Genomic DNA, 25009 nt, shown 5'->3' on the forward strand with positions numbered 1-25009 from the left:
CGATTTGTCATGTCACACATCTTATGTAGAGTGAAAAAAACAGCTATACGGCAATGGCAAGATCCAAAAAGTGCTGTCCTGCATGTCCCTGTATTACTTGATGTGGTGCAACATTGCCAAAAAAAAAAAATATCTGTCAGAAAATTTATTTTATAGGTATTTCTTTATTTCTTTTTTGATATATTTTTTTGTACACGCTGTTCCAGTGCTGCCTATTATGTGTGAGGTGATATGCCTCTGCTTGTGAGATGATGAGTTAGCAGGAACATACTAGAAGGAGGTGATTCTAGCAAGTGGGCTGAGAGATTACTGGGTGGTTTCTGACTTTCATCGTTGAGTCATCTGCTGTTATATACTGATAACTCTGATATTCTTTGTGTGACAACACTATGACAAAACAAGTAATATCCCCAGTTCTGGCAAACTTTGGTCTTACGCCGAACTGTGAAATGTCACCAATATAATGGCATTAGTATGAATAAGCAACATATGTTATTAATAACAAAATTCTGGCTGTGAGTTTTAAAAACGAAAGTGAGATGTTGACACACAAGTTCTTCTGTCAGCATTCTGCTGAGACTGCAGAAAAGTTGGGGGAGCAGGTACCAGGTTGGTGTGCAAACTACAGTAAGGAAGAAATTTTACAGTCCTGCTGTCATTCCCCAAAGAGTCTTAACTCTCAGTACGCTTACAGACACGAGTACACAATACACTGCTTACCAAATTTAATTTAACCCGCCATGAAAACAAGAAAACACAAACATTTTAGAAATCTGTCAAAAAATGGATTGAAAAATTATATTGTTATTTATTAGGCAAACTGAATTCATATTTTTATGCCTAAACTTGAGCCAGCACACTGGACTTCTCTGAGAAGTCAGAAATTAATCAAGCATAACATTCAACCACTAAAACATTTTTTTTTTCTATTCAGCAATGCAAGTAAATAGCTATAATTTGGCACCTTAATCAAAAAATAACAATGTGCTTTACTTTTTTTTTCTCTGCCTTTTTGTAAAACAGTAAATTTGGAAATTCATGGATAACAACAATAATTATATTTTAGCATGAAAAAAATATGTTATTTTGATTAAAGAGCTTGTGCTTGTGGTGTACTGGTAGATTAACAATTACAGAAACATTAAAAAAAAAAAGGTTTTGGTAATTACCAATTTTGGGCAGCTGCGGCACAAACCTTGCATTGGGTGGTGGTCTAATAAATTTGTTAAGCACTATATGTACATATACTGTACGTATATTGGCTGGGAATTAATAATAACCATTTAAACAGCTGACACTAAAATAATACTTTTGTATAAGAAAATAACATAAAGGGATGAGAAGAAGCTTTTCAATACGCATGATATTGTAATGTTGTCAGTGTGAAGTTTGACAACATATATTTGCTCTTTATAGAACCATATGGTGACACTGGTCAGAAAAATCTAATGGCCACAAGTTTGTTATTTGTGATCACAAAATCAATAGCTTGTGGCTAAGAGGCAGTTTAGATCTACGGATATGGTAACTAAATTGTTGCCATGTCTTATTAATGCCTGGCCACAAGATACAGAATCTGCTGTTTACTGACAGCACGGGGCGAGCTCCTTGGGGAAATTATCACACATGAAGCGTCTATAAATTTGATTTAATTTTGTTTTATTTTAATCTTGGGATGAGTTATAATAATATCTTGCATTATCAGCAGGGGGAGGGGCATTGAAACAGCTCTCTCTCTCTCCTTCTCTCTCGCTCCGACTGTCCTTTTCCATGTCTGTTGTTTTCCTTCTGTCTGAAGAATATTATAATTAAGGAAAATGGAATTTTCTACCACAAGAAACAGAAATATGTGACATCATTAATAACCTATGCTCTGCTTAAAAACTATCACAGTCTGGCACCTAAAAACAGCAACCACTGACCTGCTCTGAAACAACCAGCAAGAATAGTTAGTAGTTTGGTTGTTTATACTATTTTTACGGCCATACAGAGCTTGAGAGAACAAAAATTACAAGCATGTGTCTTGACAGTTGAGCCCAGATGTGCACGCAGCGCCACACGCTTCAGGCAACAATTAAAAGATCAGACACCTTGCAGTTTTCTGATCTTGTTTATCTCATATCCAAAGTCATGGACACTTTATAATGAAGTTGTGACCACAATTTAATATCTAATTCCCATGTCTTATTAACTCGTGAACACTATTTAATTATCTCATTCACATGTCTTATTATGACCACAAGTTATTGATCTTGCGGTCACACGTTAGTGTGTGGCTTCAGAAAAAGTATTTTTCCCACCAATGTAGCCAGGAGGGTTCATACTACAGCTACTACACTGAACAGTTCTTACAACATCCATTTCTCAATAGTCATATTTATACTAGAATATGGTTGTAACAAACAGAAAAGGCCATCACAGTAAGAGAATCTGTCATTTGTGTTAGTTATAAACCTTGCATTTCCAGAAGGTTTAGAATCAAATCCAGTGGTGGGTTTGAAGTTTCCAAATGCTAACAACAATGTGCATATTAATAGTAATAAGTATTATACATATTCAAAACAGTCTCCTAACAATATACAGTCGCCATAGTAGGACTTTCATCTGTGTTTTTTGTTTTAGATTTAAGCAACAGCAAAAACAGAACAGTTTGTTTTTGAATGTGCAGCTCCTGCAGTAAGTTATTTTTAGTGAGCAACTATATTACTTTTAAGTGAAACATGTCACTAAACTTGCAAAAAAAAAAAAAAAAAGTGTTACAACTGAAATAAAATGCATTTAAAGTCCAAATGAAAACTAGTGCCGGATCACATGAAACCATATTTAAACCTTTCTGTGTTAATATATAGGAAGCACCTGTGTAGTTTACAATCCTGTTGTGAAGCAAAGTGCATTTGACACTGAGCATCAGTAAGCAGCCAACACTCGTTTGTGAGGTGTGTTTAATTCCAGCAGCACAGAGAAAATAATTATTGTCTTAAACTGCTTTTAAAAAAAGAAGACAACAGTTGTTAACATCTGTAATGTTCACCCAAGTGTTAACATAAGCTGACAATGTTAATTTGTTTTGCTATTTAGGTGAGATGCAATATTACTTAAGCCGCAACTTATATAAAATATAGTAGCAGATGAAACAAATGCTTTGTCATGCAATATTCCTGTTGATAGCCGAGAACATGCAAAAGAAGAAGCAGAGCACTTACATTCACAGAGGTGATCTTCCCCAATTGGCAGGCCTCCTGCAAGGACAGACGAAAATGTTTTTACATCACTGCCTGACTATAACTCTACAGAGATTTACAATTGAAATTGATATTTGAACTCAACAAAGGGAAGTGCGTAGGGAACTTTTTGGTGTTCTTAGGGTCAATCAGAGTTCATATAACCACATTCATAGACTTGAGCCTTTAAAGTCGTTTTAAAGTTGGAATTGAGAATAAGGATACGTATTGATTTCTTGCTCAGATGCAAAGTTTGCGCAGCACACTTCCGTGCCCAGCTGGCTCGCCGACAAACCAGGCTGCAGAGTACACACCCTCTCGCCAGAAAAGTAAAGAATAGGGCAAACCTGACATCCTGACAACAGAAGCCCCCACAACTGACACTTTGATAAAGATGTTTTCTCTACATGTCAGGGAGGAAAGTGAACAGAATATCAAATGAAGCATCAAAAATTAACAATAAACAGCGACAAGCTTCTAAATTGGGAACAAAAGACACCCGCAAGCCTGCAAAATAGCATCCTCTCTCTGGGGACTGAGATAACTCACAGAGAGATAAGAGTATTTAATTTTTAATCACCAATTTTGTTTTCTTTGTACTGTGTATAATAATCTGAATACGTGACTTTATTTGCAAAGAAAATAAAAGAAATGTGGCAGTGAAGTGCCACTTAGACAGGGGAGAAGCTGAGAGGACTACTGGGGTGGAACGGTAAAACAATGAACAGGAAACAAGTTCATGTCAACAGATTATCCTGCTGCAATTATTTGCCAAGGGATGCTGTTACTGACTGAGTGATAGAGGAGTACACCCCAAGATATTCACTAAAAACAAAACAGTTCTTCGTGGTGGCCAGCCGAACTAAATTAAAATGGAAAAAAGAGAATCCATAAAGGTTTTTTTTTTGTATCTTTCAACTTATTGTTATGGTTTTACAGCCCATACATTTACGGTTTGGCTCCATCTCACCTCTCATCACCATCCACTGTGCCTAGAAGACCCTACTGCTGCATTTATAGCACAGGAGCTCTGATAAACCCAACACCTAATATTAAAAAGGAGACAAGCAAAGCTAGCAGTTAGCATTTCATTTAGCAGCTAAAGATACAGTCGCTTCCCTTGAAAGCTGGAGCCTAAAACAGAGTTAGTATATATTAACATTGGCTTATGCCTTATGTCTGTTAATAAACAGACAACACAGAATGAGCAGCTTTAAGCGGGTAAGTGGCAGCAACTTTATGTTAGTGTTTTGTTTAAAGGCTAATGTGTTTCCCCCAATTGTCAAAAACAGACATATGACATTATTACAAAATATGATATTAGGGCAGTGCCATACTGTCCAAGATAATACCAGCATAATTTTTATGGGATAGAAAAGTGTCATCTTGTAATATCAAGTGGTTTAGCTACAAGAAATCAGACCTCCAACAAAGCACAATACACAACAACAAACTTGTTTCACCAGCTGAGGCAAAAACAGACCATCCAGTACAACCAGGTGTGAAGGGCAAGGAGCAGGTGCTAACAGCTGGTTATGTGTGAACCATTAGTAAAACAAATCACTCCACCGTGACACACTGGAGCATTCGCTAGTTGCACACCATACAACAAGAACAACAGGTGGATTGAAATTACAGGTGCAGGTATGTGGTGGGAGAGGTGCTTTTTAAGTAAGGTGAAAAACATTTTTCAGTTTCACTTTTATTACGAGAAAATATCGTGCAGGCTCCTGAATAGTTACTAGGTTGAGTTACTTTTGGTTATTGTTATGCTAAGCTATTGTTATACTAGCCTTACTTTAGTTGTTTAGTTTTTGTTATACTGTGTTAAGCTATTCTGTTTATTTAAAAATTCCATTGAAAAACACTACTTCAGCTACTTTTGTGTTTACATTTGACTTATGCTGTGTCACTGGATATATTGCTGTATCACTACTATCGCACTATAATGCTGCTGCTATTGGCTCATCTTGTTTGCACTCATAAATGCTGCTGCCTGCAAGCCATTTTTTTTTTTTACATTTTTTTGTATTCTTTTTGCTATGTCGTCAAAAATATCATTATCACATTATCCTTGAAATATCATATTTACATTTTCAGACTATATCACCCACCTCTATAAGGGACAAAGAGCGGATATAAGTCAGCTTTCAATTCTTTTTTCTTCACTGTATCTGAAGTGTCCTGCTATGAGGCAGAACCACCACTGAGTTCTTTAAAACACAGTCATTGTGTATAAGATGACTGTAATTACTATGAAATCAGCAACACATCACTTTCCAAAGTGCCCTGTTCAAGAAATGAATGTAGATACACGCTTAACAAACTGCTTCGCATATGGAGACAATGTCACTCATAACAAAGTAGATTACATAAGCTTGTAATTATAATTAACACTGCACTTATCATTTCATCATCACATTACGCCCTAAACATCTACTAACCACTCATAATCAGATTATAAGGAATATAAAAATATTATAAAGGCATGCATCAATTTCTTTCTTTAAATGTACTTTTATTTTTTATGCAAATGAAACAAAATAGATGTTTATTTCTTTTCTTTTCTTTTCTTTTCTGCACATTTGAGCCCAACAATATCAGTCAAGTCTGTCTGAAGATTTAGTCATTTGCATCTAATGACTGGTCATTTAAAGCAGAATTTTACTTGAGGCTGCCATCAGGCAGTTGTTTCTTCTCCAAGTAATGTTTTATTCAACATCTTGTGACACATACTTCAAGTTAGAGACCTTGCCAACCAATTAAATATATGATAATGCACATAAGGGAACTGAGAAAGTGACCTATGGTTGTTTCATATTTAGATGACATTCAAAGCAGTAGTTGTACATCTGATTGTCAAAGACCATAAATGTACAAGTTTTTTTGTTTTTTTTCTCCTCAGTATGGACTGGTCAGTGACCCTCTCTCTGCATGTACGCCTCTCAAACTAGCAGTTTTCAAAGCATTCACATGCAAGCGGGAGAGAGTTCTGCTTAAGATAAATGCATTTGTTGGTGAACCACATCAAAGTACAGAGGGATGTCTTAGCGAGCAAAGGCTGTGGAGCTCAAACCTTGCCTTTGATCACCCCAGGCACTCTGATCATTAAAATATTGGATAAATAATTGATTAAAAACACCAGACCTTATTGTGCTCTGTTTCTGTATCCAAATGTATCCTGATTTTGAGACACAGTGGCTATACTGTACAAATGAATAAATGGGACAAATAGGACATATTGTCACTTTGGATGGTATGTTTTGCAAAATTGTTTGCAAGTAATTATCTCTGATATTGTTCTAACACGTATGGTGAACTGACTAGAGTACTGAGTTACTGACTAACTGAGTTCCAGTATGAACTGAAGACAGGTTGAAGTCCTAAAACAAACCTTCTTCACAAGTAATGGTCTGAGCTATGGCATGCCAAGCTGCCACTGAGGTAGAGGAACTGAGAAAAAGAATCAGAAGGCACAGACAAAAGATAGGACTGAGTGCATTCCAGCTGTGCGTAGGTGACTGGAGGGTAGCTAATATTCCATCTACAGCGAAAATTGTGTATGCAGTATGCAAGAGAAGGACAACATGCATGCTATGTGTATATTGTGGATATTAAAAAAGCCTTCCTTCAGCTTAGGCTTATACAGTACCAGTCAAAAGTTTGGACACACATCTCCCTAAGTACATATACATTTACATATTGAGTATAAAAAATGAGTCCACGGTAATCAAAATTTATTCATGTTCCAACTTCTAATACTTGGCCTGTGGCGAAGCACAAATTCTGGACCCCATGCAGAGTCGCACTGGGCCCACTTATCCATTGAATAAATCCATTACCACGTTTGTATGAGTAACTAAATCAACATGTGCATGCCTGTTCATCTGTAGTGGTTCATGATCATGACAATAATTTTTTCTAAGCATTCTGATTACTGCATGCGTTCCTCACCGTGAGGTTTTACATCATTATTTTTGTTGCCTTTAACAATTTCATTCAACCCTGAGCACGAGGTAAAGGTGCAAAGCGATATTGCTCTGGCCTTCAGTCTGAAGAATGGCCACCTTACATTTCCTAAAGAAATAAAATGTAAGGCCACACTGAGAGCATGTTTTATGTGCAGGGATAAGTTAGCATATTAAAAGTATAATGAATTTATCTACAAAATCAATGAATTAAAATGTTTGAACTGACAAGTCAATACCTACAATCACTCTCATGCTGGCTGGTCTTTATATATTAGTTGGATAGCTGTCTGAATAATAGAGGTTTTGCAGTGCTACTGAAGGTTTATTTTCATTATTAAAAATGATCAAAACAATACAGGAAAGTAATCATGCATCAAAAGAAAGATACTGAATTAAAAACACCTTATGATTGTGTGATAATGTATAATACATAATGTACAATAAAAATTTGCTTTTTGTTGTTACAGATCACCTGAAATGATTATTCTACATACCTATGAGCTTGGTGCATCATAGTTCTAGTTCACTGCTGTTTAATGTATACTAGAGCAATACTTATTCATTATTTATGTTTCAGCTGCTTTCCATTTTTTCCTCTTTATTTGATAAAACCACAATTGGTAAATGTCTTTTTGAAAATAATAGCTCTGATTTTGATCACTATAGGCTCATAAAGTAGCAACTCTGGACAGTACAAAAGATGAATTTAGCTACCATGTTTTTTAAGACATAAGTTACCATATATGGGTGAACGGTGGAGTGCATATTTATCAGCTAACTAATTGGCTTGGTTAGCAAGTCGCATTCATAAATTGTATGGTACAGCACAGCCACACATACAATGGACAAATAAAACACTAAAATTTTACTCACCAAAATTATATCTATACCACACATTCAACCATAATAATAGTCAGATAATCCATTAAAAATGCTCTAAAAGGCAGGAACAGCACATAAACCACACAATGAAGAGGTCCAGTGGAATGACCGGATGTAGTGGAGGGACAAAAGTCCACTGCGTCAAGACACCTGTAAACCAAAGCAGCCATGCCCCTAAGTCAATTTTACATTTTAACAAGTTACTAAAAAAAAAAAAAAAAAAAAAAAAGACAAACCCACTGAGAGTTGTTCTGAAGGGAGAAACTACTGATAAAGGCCAAAACTGTTTTGGGCATTTAAACACAGGAGTCTATGGGGAATTACACCTATTTGGAGTCAGCCTCAAGTGGCGCCTAGAGGAACTGTTTATGCCAGTTCTGCGCTGTCCTCATGTTTCAGCTCTGGAGGTTGCCCATGGGTTGCCCACTCTAAAGAATATCTTGCTTTGTTGTCTTTTTGACTCTAAAGGGGATCATCATTTACAAAATCAAAATCACGTTGTCCAAAATAAGACTTGAAAGTAACGATTAAGACCATAAACTCATCAGGGAATTGTAGGATTTTTACCTTATAAAATAAAGCGCCTTGAGGTGACTGTTGTGATTTATCGTTATATAAATACAACTGAAATTGTCCACTAATAGCTAGAGGAAAGAGTGCAAGGTTGAAACGCTTAAGCACCAGCTTAATTTTACAATTTCAAAGCTACTTCTATCTTTTAGTGTATCTTTTATTACAATTTCTATGTGTTGAAAGCACATAAAAATTGTGTTTTAATTACAGATATTTTGTGGACCAAAGTACATTGCAAACGGAAACTTATTTGCAAACATATGTCACTAGAGAAGGTCGACAACCATTGTTATTAAATTATACCACACTCTAATGATATTAAATAGCCACAATGGGGCTCAATTTTTTTAATTTCCTCAAACTGTAGACACATTCATGTGCACTTAGAAACCACAGAAACACAGCTGGTAGCCATTGTACTTAAATGAACGCACATATATATAATTTATTTATACACAAACATTTTCCACAGATAGGCATCCTTAAACACAATGCCAATCAAATCCTTGACTCCTGTTATCCAGCATTTTTGTGACTTTTTCCTTGACCTCTGTGAGCTTCCTGGCACAGAGGTCCAAGCTCAATTATGACCTCTGTAATATGTCAGCAATTAAAACACAGTACCACAATAACAAGCTTTGCTGAGTATGTTCCATTAGCAACAACTTCAAAGTGCATGAAAAAAAAGGAAGAAAAAAAAAAAAACTTCCTCACTGCAGTTTGTGAAAACATTTTTAAAGAGCATATGATGTGATAACTTCAAGCTACAGTGAAAGCCTTAAAACCCCTATCCCTGGGGTCCTCATGCTCCTAATAGTTTAACACTAATGAGATCTGCTGCTCCCATCTTTACAGCCTCCCACATAACAGTTTATTTCATAGTGTAAATACCTTTGAAGGTAGGGAAAAGCACAGAGCAAGCCAAAGAGACGGGAACCTTGCTAGTTGGCCATGGTCTCTTAACTTGTATATTTCACATTTGTTTTGACTGCAACTTAAGGTTCCTTGGTGAAACACACGGGGTCTGGTGCAATTCAGCCAATCTCACTGCATGAAGTCTGTGAAAATAATGGTCAGGCGGGACTTTGACAAGATTGCAGTATTCGAAAAAATGTGCCATGGTCTATTACTTAAACTTTTTAGAGCGGGTGGGAGAAAAGCACATGGCCCGCTATCAAGTGCTTTCCCCGTGGAAGAGATGGAAGTGTCTGAATTTATCAAAAAGAGCAAATTGACAATTGTCAGGTGGCCTCAAAACACTGATACACACATGGACACATGCTTACATAACACTAATATTCACAGTGGAAAACTGATGCGGATGCCATCTGTTCATGTGCACAGACACAAAAGACACGAATGTCTCAGCTAAGACAAAGTGAGCAGAGTTCAAGTTTACATCCCTTATATATCTGGCAAACACAGCATGTCTTAGACAGCATAATAAAACGGTTGCAAAACAAAACACCTCCTCATCAAAAGAGGCTAATAAAGTCTTCAATATACTTAAGTGTAGCCTTAGATAAATAGAATAACCATTTCCCTCTGCACTAGTGTTCAGTTGTCCAAAGTGTATTGATGTACTATTGACATTCATTAAAGGGAAACCCTCTCAGCAAACCACAGAGAGCGGCGTAAATCCTGTAAACTTCTTGAGTGTGCATAAGGAGCAACTTTCCTTTAACACAATTACTAAACAGCAATAATGTCACTGTATGTTCGAACCGGTTTTGATTTACAAGTGGACACCATGTTGCCTTTTAATCAGCTTATTATTATTAAGTGGTCCGTATATGTGTGTGTTTCCCCTGGACAATCCTCCTTCTTGCTTCACTCTTAGTGAGGCATTGATCCTCCCAGTGTACCAGCCCCTCCTGATTTCATTAAGCTAGCTGCTGTTAATTACTCCACACTCTAACCTTTTGCTGTTTCATTTGGGCCAACAAATTGGGTGAATTAAAAAAGGTGATGTGGGAAGAGGAAAAGAGAGAAAGGGAAAAAAAAAGCTCCTTGGCAGCTATCGTGGTGGACCCCCTCCCTCTCTGTGGCGTTTGTGTCAGAATCCCAAGCGGCATAATAATTAAAAAAGTTCATCAATGTTCTCTTTGCTCATCAAATTATGCAGAAGGAGGCTACTCCAGTAATTGTGGCAGAGGATTCATTTATGAAAACCATATGAGCTAGAACTAGTATGGTTGTCTGGGGAGTTGGTGAATTTTGCCCTTTTTCATTTCTTTAGGTTCTTGAATCTCAGATTCAAGCAGATGATTGATGATTAAAATACATTAAAAAATGTTATGCATATTTGTTTACAAGGATCATGTGACAGTCTTAACAAGCCTCTGCATTTTGTTTTTCACTAAATCAAAATGCAGCTCCCCACTTTACTGACACACCAATTTGTCTTCTTAGGGAAGGTATTAAAAGAGTATGATATGACACATAGCTGCAAAGTTATAATTAGACTTCATTTAATACCTTATGTCACAAGATTACATGCGCAGTGCATGGCATCTAAAGCATACTTAAATCTCAGGGGATATAATTGATTAACCATGTGAGGGTGGGAAACAGATGATGAGGATGATGCTCTAAATCCATGTTAAATCAATATAGCCACTTCCTACACATCAAGGGATTATTGACAGAAATTACTACCAGCTGTAATCGCTCACTTATATCGGATAATTTCTAACTCGGCTTATTAATGTGCGAATGTGTAGAAGTGAGTCAAAAACATCCCACTGATATGACTGTTCAAAGAAATCATCTGGCTTTGAGTGGGACAATGTTGCGACAAGGATACATTACCCAGAGAGCAAGTAAAATTTATAGGATCTTTTGGATCTATTATGAGAGATGCCCTTTTCTCAAGGTTGAGTACATTCTAGTTGAAAAGAATCTACATGATGCAGAAGGAGCCATTCAGAGAACTCCCTTTGGCTGAGATAATAACTTCATCATAATTAGCTTGTGGTGCTCAGGAGTGTTGAATTGTCGGTTGCAGTGGGATCTGCGCTGATTTATTGCTTGATTTAATTACGTATCAAAATTCAATTAGACGTGCTTTCAACCAAATTCAAAGTGAGCTTTGTCAAGCTGTCCCTTGAAATCAGGTACAGCTTGAAGGACATCCTTCAAAATGCAGTGACATCTAACTTAATAATTGCCACTTACCAAAAATCATTCATGTGTTTAAAAAGATTTTAAAAAATGCTATGCCAGTTTTAAAGGTGTTTTTTTTTTTTATTATTTTGTCGTTACTTTTTTTTTCCTCCAAATTTCAACTGGCATCAAACAGCATCAAACAGTGTGAAACACACCTTGATTCAGCAGTGATGTGAAGAGGGTTGCAGGTACTTTACCAAGTGAAGCTACATGACAAAATGCTCTTTGAGGTTGACTACAGTTGAGGAAGTGTCTGGCTTTCTTTACCCACATCACTCACTGCCTTCTCACCTCCTTTTGCTCCAGACTACACTAGGGAAAAAAGAGGAGCTGTTTTGAATAAGTGTCACACCAGCCTCCAAGAGCTACATTGATCTTTACTGCTATGCAAATTTAGGATGTCATGGTGTCTATGCTAAGAAGTCAAGGAAAGGAATGAATATTTCAGCCTGAGGTCTCTGACTGAAGTCAAGTTCTTTACTACTATTGTAAATACTTTCATTGACAATTTTAAGTACACCTAAGTAATAGGGTCCTCTTTTGACCCTCAGAGTTGCCCCCCCCCCCCCCCCCCCCTCTTTTTTTAAGGTATGATTCAGTAAGTTGCTAGAGATATTACATTGAGATTTTGATCTATTCTGACCTGAAGTTTTTGCAGTTTTTTGTTGTTGCAGATGCTATGAACATCCCATTTCACCTCATCATAAAAATGTTTTATTAGACTGTGATCTGGGGACTCTACAGACCACTGGAGTAAAGTAAAGTAATTTCCTGGAACCGTCTTGAGACAATGACACATTTTCTTGCAAGAAAACTCCCTTCTTTAAAAAAAAAAAAAGAGAAAGAAAAAACAATGAGACAGAATTGTAGCTGGTCAGCAATAATGTTAGCTATATTTATGGGAACAAGAATATCATAAATATACATAAAGCTTGTAGAAAAGTCATTTTTCTGCTTTAACTCAATCTTCCTTTTGTTTCCCTTCAATATCAAGTATTTATAGCACTGAAAACCTAAACTATATTGCCAAAAGTATTTATTCATCTGCCTTCAGACGCATATGAACTTGAGTGACATCTCATTCTTAATCCATAATGTTTAATATGATGTCAGAACTTCAACTCTTCTGGGAAGGTTTTCCACAAGGTTTAGGAGTGTATTTATAGGAATTTCTGACCATTTTTCCAGAGGCACATTTGTGAGGTCAGACACTGATGTTAAACGAGAAGGCCTGGCTCAGAGTCTCCACTCGAATTCATCCCAAGGGTGGTTTATCGGGTTGAGGTCAGGACTCTGTGTAGGTCACGTGAAATCACACCAAACATGCTCATCCATGTCTTTATGGTCTTTGCTTTCCGCACTGGTACACAGTCATGTTGGAACAGGAAGGGGCCATCCCCAAACTGTTCCTACAAAGTTGGGAGAATGAAATTGTCCAAAATGTCTTGGTATGCTGAAACATACCTGAATTCACTGAGCTCCTGAGAGCGACCCATTCTTTCACAACTGTTTGCAGAAGCAATCTGCACGCCTAGGTACTTGATTTTATACACACGTGGCCATGGAAGTGATTGAAATACCTGAATTCATTGATTTGGATGGGTGAGTAAATATTTTTGGCAATATAGTATACCTTGCTCTTTCTTACCACCAACACTTGGAGTTAGACCCTAGATATATTTACACCGGCTAATGGCAATGTCATGCACTGAAAGGCAAGCAAAGCAAAGTTTGTTGTAATTTGTAGATTTAGTTTCACAAACACTGCCTGCCCTGCATGTCATGGTGTAAGGCCACTGGCTAAAGGTATAAAAGTAATCCATCCTTTTGTTTTGTGTTTATCTTTCACATACATAAAAATATTAGATTTACTACTACAATAGTAGTAGTAAAAAGCTAAAACAATAAACATTCCATTATGATTACTGAAGTTGCTTTAGCTACAGTGGCAAAATGGATATTATTCTGCTATTGTAATATATTTTTTTTTCACTGGCATTTAAAACAGTGTTGATATAACTATAATACAACATACATGATCCATACTTGGTTTGGTTATAAATTCATCACTGGAAAACTGAGCATGTGAGAGAATGTGCTACTGTCCTACTGTGATAAACGCTTTCCACCTCCTGCACCTTGCCTTGACTTAATTCTTCCCATGTTTGGTGATAGCATGTTGGCTGGTGCTGTCGCAATGGATGATAACAATCTTACTAATGCATAATAACATCCAGGCCTTTATATGTCTCTCACAGTCTCTGCATTATTACAATATTATTTGCTACAAGAAAATGAAGATTTTGCTGCTGGCTCAAACATAATATGAAAGAATAGACAGAAAAAAAAGTTAAGTGCTTTAGAAACACTAGTCATGAGTCCCTAGTGTGCTATTATCTGTAATATTGTTGCTGAAAAAACTCATGTTATATGTATTGAGAGCCATTTTCTACTACTAGCCAGTGGCATGATGTTAAGGTTGTCATGGTCTGAAGAATTGTCAAGATTTGTCCACTAAACTGACTAAAAAGACAGTTTTATTCACCATGTCTACTGAGAGCTCTACAATATGGTATCCAGTTCAGCATTTTGTCCATTGGTCTAATGGTTTTTATTCTAATACAAAAACTGGTGCATCATTTTGCTGGAATAAAGTTAAGCATATTTACATGTTGGTGACACACGTGTGGACCCTACACCTTTAATTGAACTGTTCAGCCCTGTCTGCATGTCCTGTCTGCCTCCATAGTGAGTCACAAGGGCTTGAATCACTGTCTGGGGGAGGGAGCTGCATTAACAGGGAGGTTTATCTAATAAAGTGAACTGTCAAGGGGAAAACATGAAAAAGAGAATGGAAAGACCCACTGATGTGTCATAACTTCACTTTATCAAAATCCTGCTGTAATATGAGCTGTTCACCCATTTGATCTCTCTCCTATTGAAACATTTGACAGTTTTCCTCATTGACACTTATGGAAGCATTATCCAAAGACTGGGATGTGCAAATACACAGTGAATCACAAGCTCAGGTTTGGAGAAAAGAGCCTGAATCACTGTCATTCTCTGACAAACATGAAGCCCAGTGATGATAATGATTAATGACTGTCACTAAATTTATGGTACTGGTCTCCTAAAAGTGGAAGATGCTTCTGTCTTAAATTTAAAGACACTGCTGATAGCCAAACGGTAGCTATAATGTTACTTGGTGTAGCCGCTGGGTTTTGAAAATGTATTCAATGTCATTCTTCACATATTACAACAGCCATAAGGATTAGACAACGAAGCTCGTGAAACATTAGCTGACAGTGGCCTTGTTATAAATTTCAGTGAGAACCCCACAACAAGAAGTGATAATGCTTTATTAATCTCACTGAGAATAATAGCCTTCTCTCTGCTGAAATGTTGACAGGTCTCATTTTAAAAAGACTTCATTTTTTTTTCCTGTTCCAGTTATATATAATCTGTTCTCTACACAGAAATCAATTTATATCTTAAGTGATCAAATTTAGCATGGGGATAACAGTATTATTTTTGTGCAGCTAGAACAACAGTGCAGGTTTTAACACCAAAAATTCACTGTTGTTACTTAGTAGATATCAACTTTTACTTGTGAATGGCTTACTGTATTCCAGAATAACTACCAACAAAGTTGTTTCTTTTTTTTTAATTCCACATTACAAACAATACCATAATAAGTATGAAGCACAAGCAGCTCATGAAGGTTTAATACAACCCAAAGACTACAGTTATAACAGTGTGGAGGTCAGTTCAGAGTTCTGATATTGTAAATATATTTTTTCACTAATGTATTCATCTTTTTCAACATAAGCTTATTACTGCTGATGAAACCTATAGAGATGGTGCATCTCATAAAAGCCTATGACACAGAAACAATGTTTTTTTCTTTTCCTACTGAAAAGGTAATGGAACCTAGAGAACAGAAAGGTCACTCGATATATTTTTAGAGAAGGGGATTGTATACTCAGTAAGAAAACCATAATTTAGAGCTTAATTACATTATCACCCAAAGCACTTGGAGCAGAAGTATAACCCTGACTACTTCTATCAGAGTACTGCAACTTAATATACATAATATTCAAGAAGATACTACTTCTTGTGAGCCCAGTGTGAACTTCATCAATATTTTGTTAGGTAATCAAGATGAATATGAAAGCCAAGCAAGACAAATATTTGTCATTTGCAGTTGTTAGAAACATTAGAAGCTGAATTAAATGTGGTGTCAGGCACTACGATTTCTCGTGGTACCGTCTATGTAGAGTTCGTAACTTACAGTTAGTGCCTTAAAGCCTCAGTCAAAGGTCACAAGTGCTGTGCTTGAGATGAACTGATCAGAAAGGATTCAGTTTGTGTTAAAGTGATACTTTTATAATGAAAAACCTTTTTCCCTTCAAGGAAGGTAGGTGCAGTGTAGTAGGATATGAGTATGTAAACAGGACATAGCCACGATGAAGTTAGTGTAAAGAGTCACAAGGTGCTTGATTGTGACGGAGTTTTAGTGTAACGGATATCCAAATGTTTTGTACCATTTGTACACTGCCCTGTGAAAAAGAAAACAAAGGCCTGATTCGTGCAACATTGTGATGGTGTCTTTTTGCCTCCCCCTCATCACGGTAGAGTTGCCCCGAACAGTAAAGGTTACCAGCTAACGAGCCAGGCTAGAGTAGAGGCACAGCAACATTTTGCACTTTCGGAGAACCTTGAAAAGTGAAATGCAAACTCTATGAGCACAAATTTGCATAAGATTTACCAACAGTAAACATGGTAAACTGCTTAAACTAGTAAGTTGCATAAAAATGCAATATGCCAATTATTTAACAGGAGGTCTTGTGAAGTGCATTAATTTGTTTTTTTAAATCTCACTATCTTTATGCTTTTGCATGTTTGAAGTCAAATGAAAAATAAAGCCAAAAGAACTTGATTTCAACAGAAACACATGTGTGCCACCTGACTCATTATTAGAACAAATGGATATGGCAGCTTGACATTGTTTGTCTAATTGTTACAGAGGACAGCCAAAACAGATTCAGATGACAAAATCTGGATTTAGGTGGAATCCTACTTCTATTTACAGCCTAGACAGTCACATCTCAAAAATGACCAAAAGTCAGCAGAAAAGTCTTGATAAATCAGAGACTATTTTCATAAACTTATTCCTATTTCTTTCATGCATATATTCCCCAAATAGATTGATGTTAGCTTCTTTGGCAAGGCAGGCAGTTAGAGGTGTGCCGCTGATGTAATTCAAAAGCTATCCAACACAGAATAGCCTCTCTTCCCCAGTCTGCTTCACTCAATTGGGGTCCATCACCATCATGAAAACAAACTTCTCCTCACTGCCAGGGTAATTTTTCCTCCTCTTCCACCACTGAGTCATATTAATATCTTTGTAGAAGGCTGTGTGTGCTCCAGGAGGCTAGTCCCATGTGTTTTTTTTTTTTTTCCAAACCTCTCACTGTTTCTCTGGCCACAGCCAAGTGCATTAACATATGTTCTCACAGCGCACAGTGCTACTCTGCATTGGTAAATGCCTTATTACGGCAAGACCTGCTCTGTGCTCTTCCATTGAATATCCATAAGTAGTAAAACACAGTCATATCAGCCCACTCAGAACGGCAGGGATGTGTCTCACATGACAGGAGAGCTCCTTAACATTTAGTCAGGGGCCCTCTTTGTCAATTTAATATTCCTCCTACTCACAGTAATTGCGGGTGGTAATAATGACAAATAAAGGCAATATTGCTACTGCATGTTACATACTGAGTGTAATAAGGTCATCTGCTGGTTATGTTTTTCCCCTGTATTTATGCCTTTTTAGCATGCAGAGTCAAATTCTCTCAGTATGACTTACATCTCAAAAGACTATGCCAGTGTGAAATATGCAAAGGCAGAGGGTGAGAAAAATATCCTGAGCAATGCAGCTTGTTCTTGCCTAGCGAGCTTACATGCTTGTAATCATTTCCTAACTGCATTTTTCTTCTTTCATTTGTTGGTTTTTATTCTCTTCTGTCTTAAGTAATATCAGGCATTTCAGAGATCACGAAATCTGTGTCATAATATAAATACACATATGTCTGCTTTACAATTGCGGAGAATGTAAGAAATGTCATTCTCTTTGTCTGTTGGCAGTGGTGCACAAACTACAGTGTATTAAAACAAGTCAGAGAGGCACCGGAATACGTCTCCCATAGAATGATGGGATATTCTTGGCAAAACATTTGCTAATTTAACATTGTGGGTGAGTTTACTAGTTATGTGTAAACCTTAAATAATACCTCATGAAATGAATAAGGGTGGACATTCAAGAAAACATGTGAAATATTAACATGAATTAGAAATGCAGCTTGATTACCACCTACAATGAAAGTGTTGCTTGTATGATGACTAAAATTGTGAAGCTGGAGGACAGATAATGCACCCACTAGCTTATCTGAGAATGCAGCAGGCTGATGATTATGCTGATTGCTGCAAGAGCAGTTTTGGGGTAGAATGTGTGTGCAGTGCTCAAAACTCCCACTTTAAGGATAAGGCTGTTTGCTTTTGCTTTTATTTATTTATTTATTTTTTTTAAACATTTATTTTGCATTTCTGATTCCTGTGATCTTTGTTCTGTCTGCCAGGGAAACAGTTGTGCTGTGTTGATCTGAAGACATATTCAATGTGCCTCAAATACGAGAGGGAACTTGTCTTATTCTTGCACAGAGAACTGAGGGCTGGCATCCATGACATCCCAGTGCACTGCATTGATTCATAATCTTAGGGCGGAAAAATAGGAGGTAAGGATACATCACTGAAACTTGAAGGCAGTGAATAATACTTCTCTCATAAATAAAATCATTAAAAGAACCTTTTTTTTTTCCCCCTTCAAACTTAAACCATACCCATGAATGCTGAGCTTTTGATGATTAATGTTCAGCTATAAATTGAACATTCTGGATTTTGAGGAGTTTTTTTTTTTTTTTCCCCTCACATTTATTTATGTTCTTTTAGGCTTTCATAATTTAATTCCAGTGGAAAAGTCAGATCACATAAGGACACAAGTCCTGTTTGCTTTAACTTTTCTGTTCTGTTCTGTTCCTAGACAATCTAGTTTGCACCAATGCGCTAACTAATGAAGCCTCTAACGCTGTGTTTAAGTCATTAAACATGAAAATCTAACCGCACCACTTTTTTTTTTTCTTCTAATGACAAACAATTGTGACAACATCTTGTTGCTTCAGTGTTGCTGTTGCAATGCACAAAAAAATTAAACTCCTGTGAAATTGTCCAATAATTTAAAAAGAACAATACTTGCATCAGCTTTCAATATTTTAATTATTTTTTAAGTTGAAGTGTAGAATATTTGATCTCATGTCTAATTAAAACCAGAGACTACACTAAAAAAATGCAAAGTACAACCACAATACAATACAGGTGAGTATAAAGGTGAGGACAAGGTCATTTTACTTCTGACCACTGCCACACATGTGATTACACATACAATTTCCAGTTCCAGATTAAGTGTAAATACAAAGTTATAAGGGAATATATGTGACTGTGATTACAACAGCTTCATGAAGTTGGGCATGTTTGTCTGTTGCCACATGGTTCCATATCGCAGGCAACTCTGTGACAAAGTAAGAATCCAATCTGTGTAAAGCATATGCAGAACTCATAACCAAAACACACCAACAGCAGTAGTTACAAAGTATAGAAAGAGCTATAAGTGTCCTTAAATGACGATGCCAAAAAAAACATTTAAACATGTGCTTTCAAAAACAGGTGAGTGCTCCTGGCTTGGCTAAAGGATTATTCTTGGAAACTGTTATTTCACTGATGTTCAGACAGTACTGTACAAAGGATATTGCGTGAAGCCAACCGCTACAACTGGTTTCCAAGAAAACGACTGCTTGTAAAATAGCTCAAAAACTCAAGATTATACTTTGTAGAGCTTTTTTTTTTTTTTGCACAGTGCTTTTTTCATGCCTAGGAGGATTGAATCTGTATTAATAAAAGAAAAAATGGTGGACATACACATTATAAGCAAAAAAGTATAAATAAAATGTCACAAATGATTAAAATTATCAGACTGGGGTTATGTTCATTCAATTAAAAAAAAAAACAAAAAAAAAAAAAACACAAATTCAGTGTGTATTGTGATATAAGTAAAAATGCAGGTTTTTAATCACCTAACTTCTATGTATACTGGTCTTCACACACTGTAAAAGGTCTTCCAAAAACATCTATCATGGTTGGTGTGAGATTGGATACAAAGAGTAGGTGGTGGTAGGCCGGGGATTGGTTTAGATGGCAGTTCTGATCCAATGTAGTACTGACCATCCATCATGGCTTCCCTCATGATACCAGTGTGTTACTGTACCAGAAGTGTGCTGGATTGTAAAAATGAAAGCTCCTAGGTATTTAAAGGAGCTCACATGCCTTTTAAACTTTTAAACAACAACCTACAACAGATACTGCGAGAAGAAGGAACTCTGTTAGTTGGAATAACCCTTGCATGATATATTCCGGAATATCAAAATAATTGTTCCAAGCTATCACAAGGAGCTTCACAGAGGCTTTGAAAAAATCCTGGCATTTCAAAATAAAATACCTTGTATGCATTGTATATACACTATCTGTCTTCTCCTAGGAAGATATCAAATGGCACTAATGGCAAACGTTTTTTTCACTTCAGATGTGCAGTTTTAACCAGATGTTTTTTCTTCAAATGTTCAAAACATGTGCACAAGTAAACATGATGAAAATATGAATTTCTGTCGGGTATTTCTGGGACACCATTTTCAGTGAGTTGGCTCGTGTACTAAAGTCTTTTTTGTCACAGTAGGTCGCATGTGATAATTTTATATTTAAAAATGCACCTTGGGTACTCCTGCAGTAGGTGTGCAGTCCATATGAAAACTTCAAGTAGGATCCATGAAAATCATATTAAAAGTAGTCCAAATCATTTGGTATTATCCACTGGTCAGAATAAGATGCTTAAACATTAGCAATCTACGAGACCAGGCAGCCGGACTGCAGTCCTGGCACACAATGACTTCCCATTAATAGGTTGGGGAGCATCAGGAGAGCCCACCCTGAGCAGAGATTTCCACATGGATATGGCCTATAGCACAGGGGTACCTGCCCCCAGCCATCTGCACTGATTTGACAAATGATTCTATATCAAAGGCCTCTGCACTGATTTGGGTCGTAATTGATTGGAGGCGAGGCCCTCAAATCCCTGATTGGTTTAGCTGGGTGTGGGGAGGGAGATATGTGGCAAGTGAGAGGAGAGGACAGCCAGCATGTGAGAGAGTACAGTGCAGGGGATGTGGGAAATATACTAACAGAACTCAGCCTCATTTGCACTTTGAGAGAATTCAGAATGAAATTTGTGAGGTACGCAATTTCATCACACGATATGCATGGTAAATATTTTACAGACCAACCCATGTCCTCTCTGTGTTTCTGTTTCTTTTCCTAATGTGACTGTCGGGATATCCAATTTGTTACTGTGTCCATAAAGATTGGATTTCGCTATTCAAAAAGAAAAATTTGGTTAGAAATGGAATATTATTGATTTGTTCCACACAGAGGTGTGGTCTGATGCAGATATATGAGAATTGCAAGTTGGCTGAAAGGAAAGCATCGATTATATATTCCTTCATCATTTTACCCTGAATATTTGATACCATTAACTGCTGTTGCAGAAATTGTGTGACAAGTGAAATAACATCAGACATGGAGGATAGCCATATTTCTATTGAAAGTTACCTAAACCTCATTACATGAAAGGGATGGCCCAACATGAGGGGTTACATTAGTGTCATGTCAAATACTTATAGCTGTAGCTTACAGTATGTAAAAACAAAAATCTATAAATTGTATGTTTTTATATTATTTTTTCCAGTGAAATTTCCAAAGAACATGCATATAAATGGGAATTTAGTCATATTTAGTCACAGGACATGCCAAGTATGAGCTTAAAAAGTGTGTATATTTAATAATGTTACTCACATTGTGGAAGCTTCAAATTTTCCATCCAGTCATTTGTACTATGGTGCATATAAGATAAACCAGGATAAACCAGGATACTGTGCAGCCCTTTTAACACAACTGTGACTGTGATGTTATGTATATAGAGGCCTACTGCCTTTATTACATGACGGGCTGGCTGCACCACATACCTTTTGCCATTTGACACAGACATGTGGTGCTTGCTAGTGACAGATGCTGCACAGCACTGGTCCCAGAGGTCACAAATGACCTTTTGGATTGCCTTTTTTTCAGTCACAAAGCATTATTTGCTTGACGATGGCCACCAATGCAACCCCAGGCACCTTGATGGAGCCGTGGGTTGTTGCTACTTGTCTTCTGAGATTATATTTACCTCAAATGAATTGGGGTTGAGTGACTGACTGTGTTTGTCTGTGCACTTGCATGTGCAAGGATGTGGATCTACATCTTTAGGAAGATATATTACTTATACATAGTCTGCTTGATGCAAATAACAAAGCTTAATTGCTGTATGACAAGCCTTTTGTTTGGACGCCTGAGGGATTTCCTTTCATTATACAGCATGAATCACCATCGAAATGTGCTATTTGGTGGCCTTTCCTTAGCTTTAAAAAGCTCCCGCACACAGAATTTTATCTGTATCCATCAGCGCATTTACATTCATGCCTTTGTCAAACTTCACAGGATAAAGCCCAACCCTTCAAGAAGCAAGGTGTTTCTCTCGCATGCTCATCACTCAACTTTTACATTGTTATGTGACATTTCACAAGAGGCTTTCTCTTTTGTGGAAAATAAAACTGTGAAATGTGAGGAAAACAAAACTGTGAAATGGCATCCTGGAGTCACATGGCTTTAGTTTACCATAGCTATTTCAGAGTTGGCAAGAACAAGGTGCAGTGCAGGCCCCATATTGTCAGAGGTGCTTGATCCCCACCCCCACCTCCCTTGTCCTCTCCATCTGTCATCTATTTAAATTGTGGTGTTCGCAAAGACATACACATACTTTGGCATGCTTAAACACACACTATTATCATTGAAACAACCACCTCAGATATCAAAAGGAAAATTGTAATGAGCCACTTGTACGCAGTAGCTTGTCAGACACACAAGAAGTGTGTTTACCACCCGCGTTACAAAAGTGATTTTAAGTTTATGCACAGAAATAAGCATGTGCATACCTGTTCACATTTTATTACAATCAGATTGTCCAATAATTAGAAGCTGTTATCCATACTGTAGATGTGCCGTAGATTCCGAAGAAAACCTTGTGGAAAAACCTTGTGAAACAAATTTTCTACAGCCTGAAGCCTCATGTCATAAATATGATCTTACCCTCACCTCTTACCCTGACTGCTGTAGTGTGATGATGCTCCGAGGTGAGCCCACACATCAATTATTCACATAATGCAAAAATTTCACTCTTTATCTTCTCACCAGCTAGGGGAGACAATTTAAGAAAATAAGAAGAGAAAATAAATGATGAGCAGAGGGAAAACGCAGCAAGACACTTGGTGGGTGAATAAGAGAGTTTGCAGTGGACAGACAATGCTCTTGATGTGAGTTATAATTGTAGTTTAACAATGTGTAGACCTCTGGGATATTCACTATGCAATATATGGCCTTTAGACTAGAATCACTATGGAAACCAAAGGCCCGGAACGACCTGCAGTGCCCACCCACTTGGACAGCCGTTAATCATCTTCGCTCAGATCCTGGCACTGCAGAATTTGGCCAATGTGTCAAGAAGCAATTATATATACTTAGTGCTCGGGCACCCGATCTCCTCCCTCTCCTCCCTTTCCTCGCTCTCTCACTCTCACATTCTTAATATAATCACAGAGTAGTCAGTTTAAAAGCCCTCTGTTCATTTCGCTATCTATCTGGGGGATGCACACAATGCAGATGAAGAGAAGTTTAAAAAGCCAGTGGATATTCTATTCTGAGAGCCATTATAATCAGAATATTCTTTACATATAAATCATATCCAGCCATTTACTCATTTTACCAGCCTCCTGAACTGACTGACATACTAAATTACCCCAGCTGGCCCATTGCATTCGCTGCACATATTGGGCTGGTGTGGATCATGGAGACTAATGTGAGCTGACTAGAGGGAGATTATGTTCAGCTGCTAACAGCTAAAACGTGAATAACACTATCCGCAAACCCACAGTGTTCCCCCATTACATCAGCCCTGATCAGCTGTGTAGAAATGGAAAGAGAGAAAGAGAGAGAGAAATATGGGGTCCAGAGGAAACAAGACATAGACATACTCTGTAGAGCAATCAAAAGAGATGTCTTCTTACATTAAAACATCTGTAACATCGCTTTAAAACTATGCCAGGCTGTAATTTCTCACCAGGAGCATCCCAAATATGAAATGTTTGGGTCTTACATGGATGTGCAGTGTTACTCTGCAACTGTAGTTTATTGTTTTCTTTGTGATTTCCCACTGACAGACCGGAGGAAGGGGTATCTTATTTTGTTATTATTTACTGTCCCACTACAGATTCTAATGCCACCAAAGTCATCTCAGACAGCTAGCTGTGCATTAGGGATGTAGAGCGGTGTTAGGCTTTGAACAGTTGATGACAGGCTGTCAGACAGCTTCCATCTTTTAGGCTCCTTTTACCAAGGTCTACTCTTGCAATAAGCCACTCTCAACCATAACGCCCATTCATCCAGAAAAGGACACAGGCATTTTTGACACGTTTGGTGCTAAGTGAACTGAAATTGCGCGAATTTCACTGGATGGCACATTATCACATTTGCAAGAGTCATGCATCAGGAGTAGGGGTTGAAGGGGAGAATGACTTCAGTCAGTGTGTGGTGAAGACTTGAGACCATCACATTGAAGTGATGACTTTGACTGTGCATGTACAAGACTAATTAGCATTGAATAAATTTGCCCTTCTCGCCTCATGTTAAATAAATCTCAAATGATTAGTAGAATGCACAGAGGAAGAATAGAAAACAGATGAAACGATTATTTTGGAAATGAAAATCGTTTCTTTACGAATCCACGATGAACAAATTCATTTGCACATCATTTGGCAAAGACTCTTGCAATGATATGGTGAATGGAACATCAGATATGTGAAAAGATGAAAAGGGTCTTGACATAATATACGGCTAATTTACAAATGCAAATAGACAGAAACACAGATTAATAAGAACATC

The 25009-nt window shown here is 37.3% G+C and overlaps 1 protein-coding gene across 1 annotated transcript in view; it reads right to left on the reverse strand.

Annotated features, from left to right (window-relative positions):
* pcdh11 (protocadherin 11) overlaps positions 1 to 25009 on the reverse strand; it is a 142344-nt gene that overhangs the window by 61689 nt on the left and 55646 nt on the right. The window contains exon 5 of the mRNA XM_030725911.1: positions 3204 to 3239. Within this exon, the coding sequence (XP_030581771.1) occupies positions 3204 to 3239 (36 nt within the window). The remainder of the gene's footprint in view (positions 1 to 3203; positions 3240 to 25009) is intronic.

The sequence above is a fragment of the Archocentrus centrarchus genome, unplaced genomic scaffold, assembly GCF_007364275.1.
Source record: "Archocentrus centrarchus isolate MPI-CPG fArcCen1 unplaced genomic scaffold, fArcCen1 scaffold_83_ctg1, whole genome shotgun sequence".
Lineage (NCBI taxonomy): Eukaryota > Metazoa > Chordata > Actinopteri > Cichliformes > Cichlidae > Archocentrus > Archocentrus centrarchus.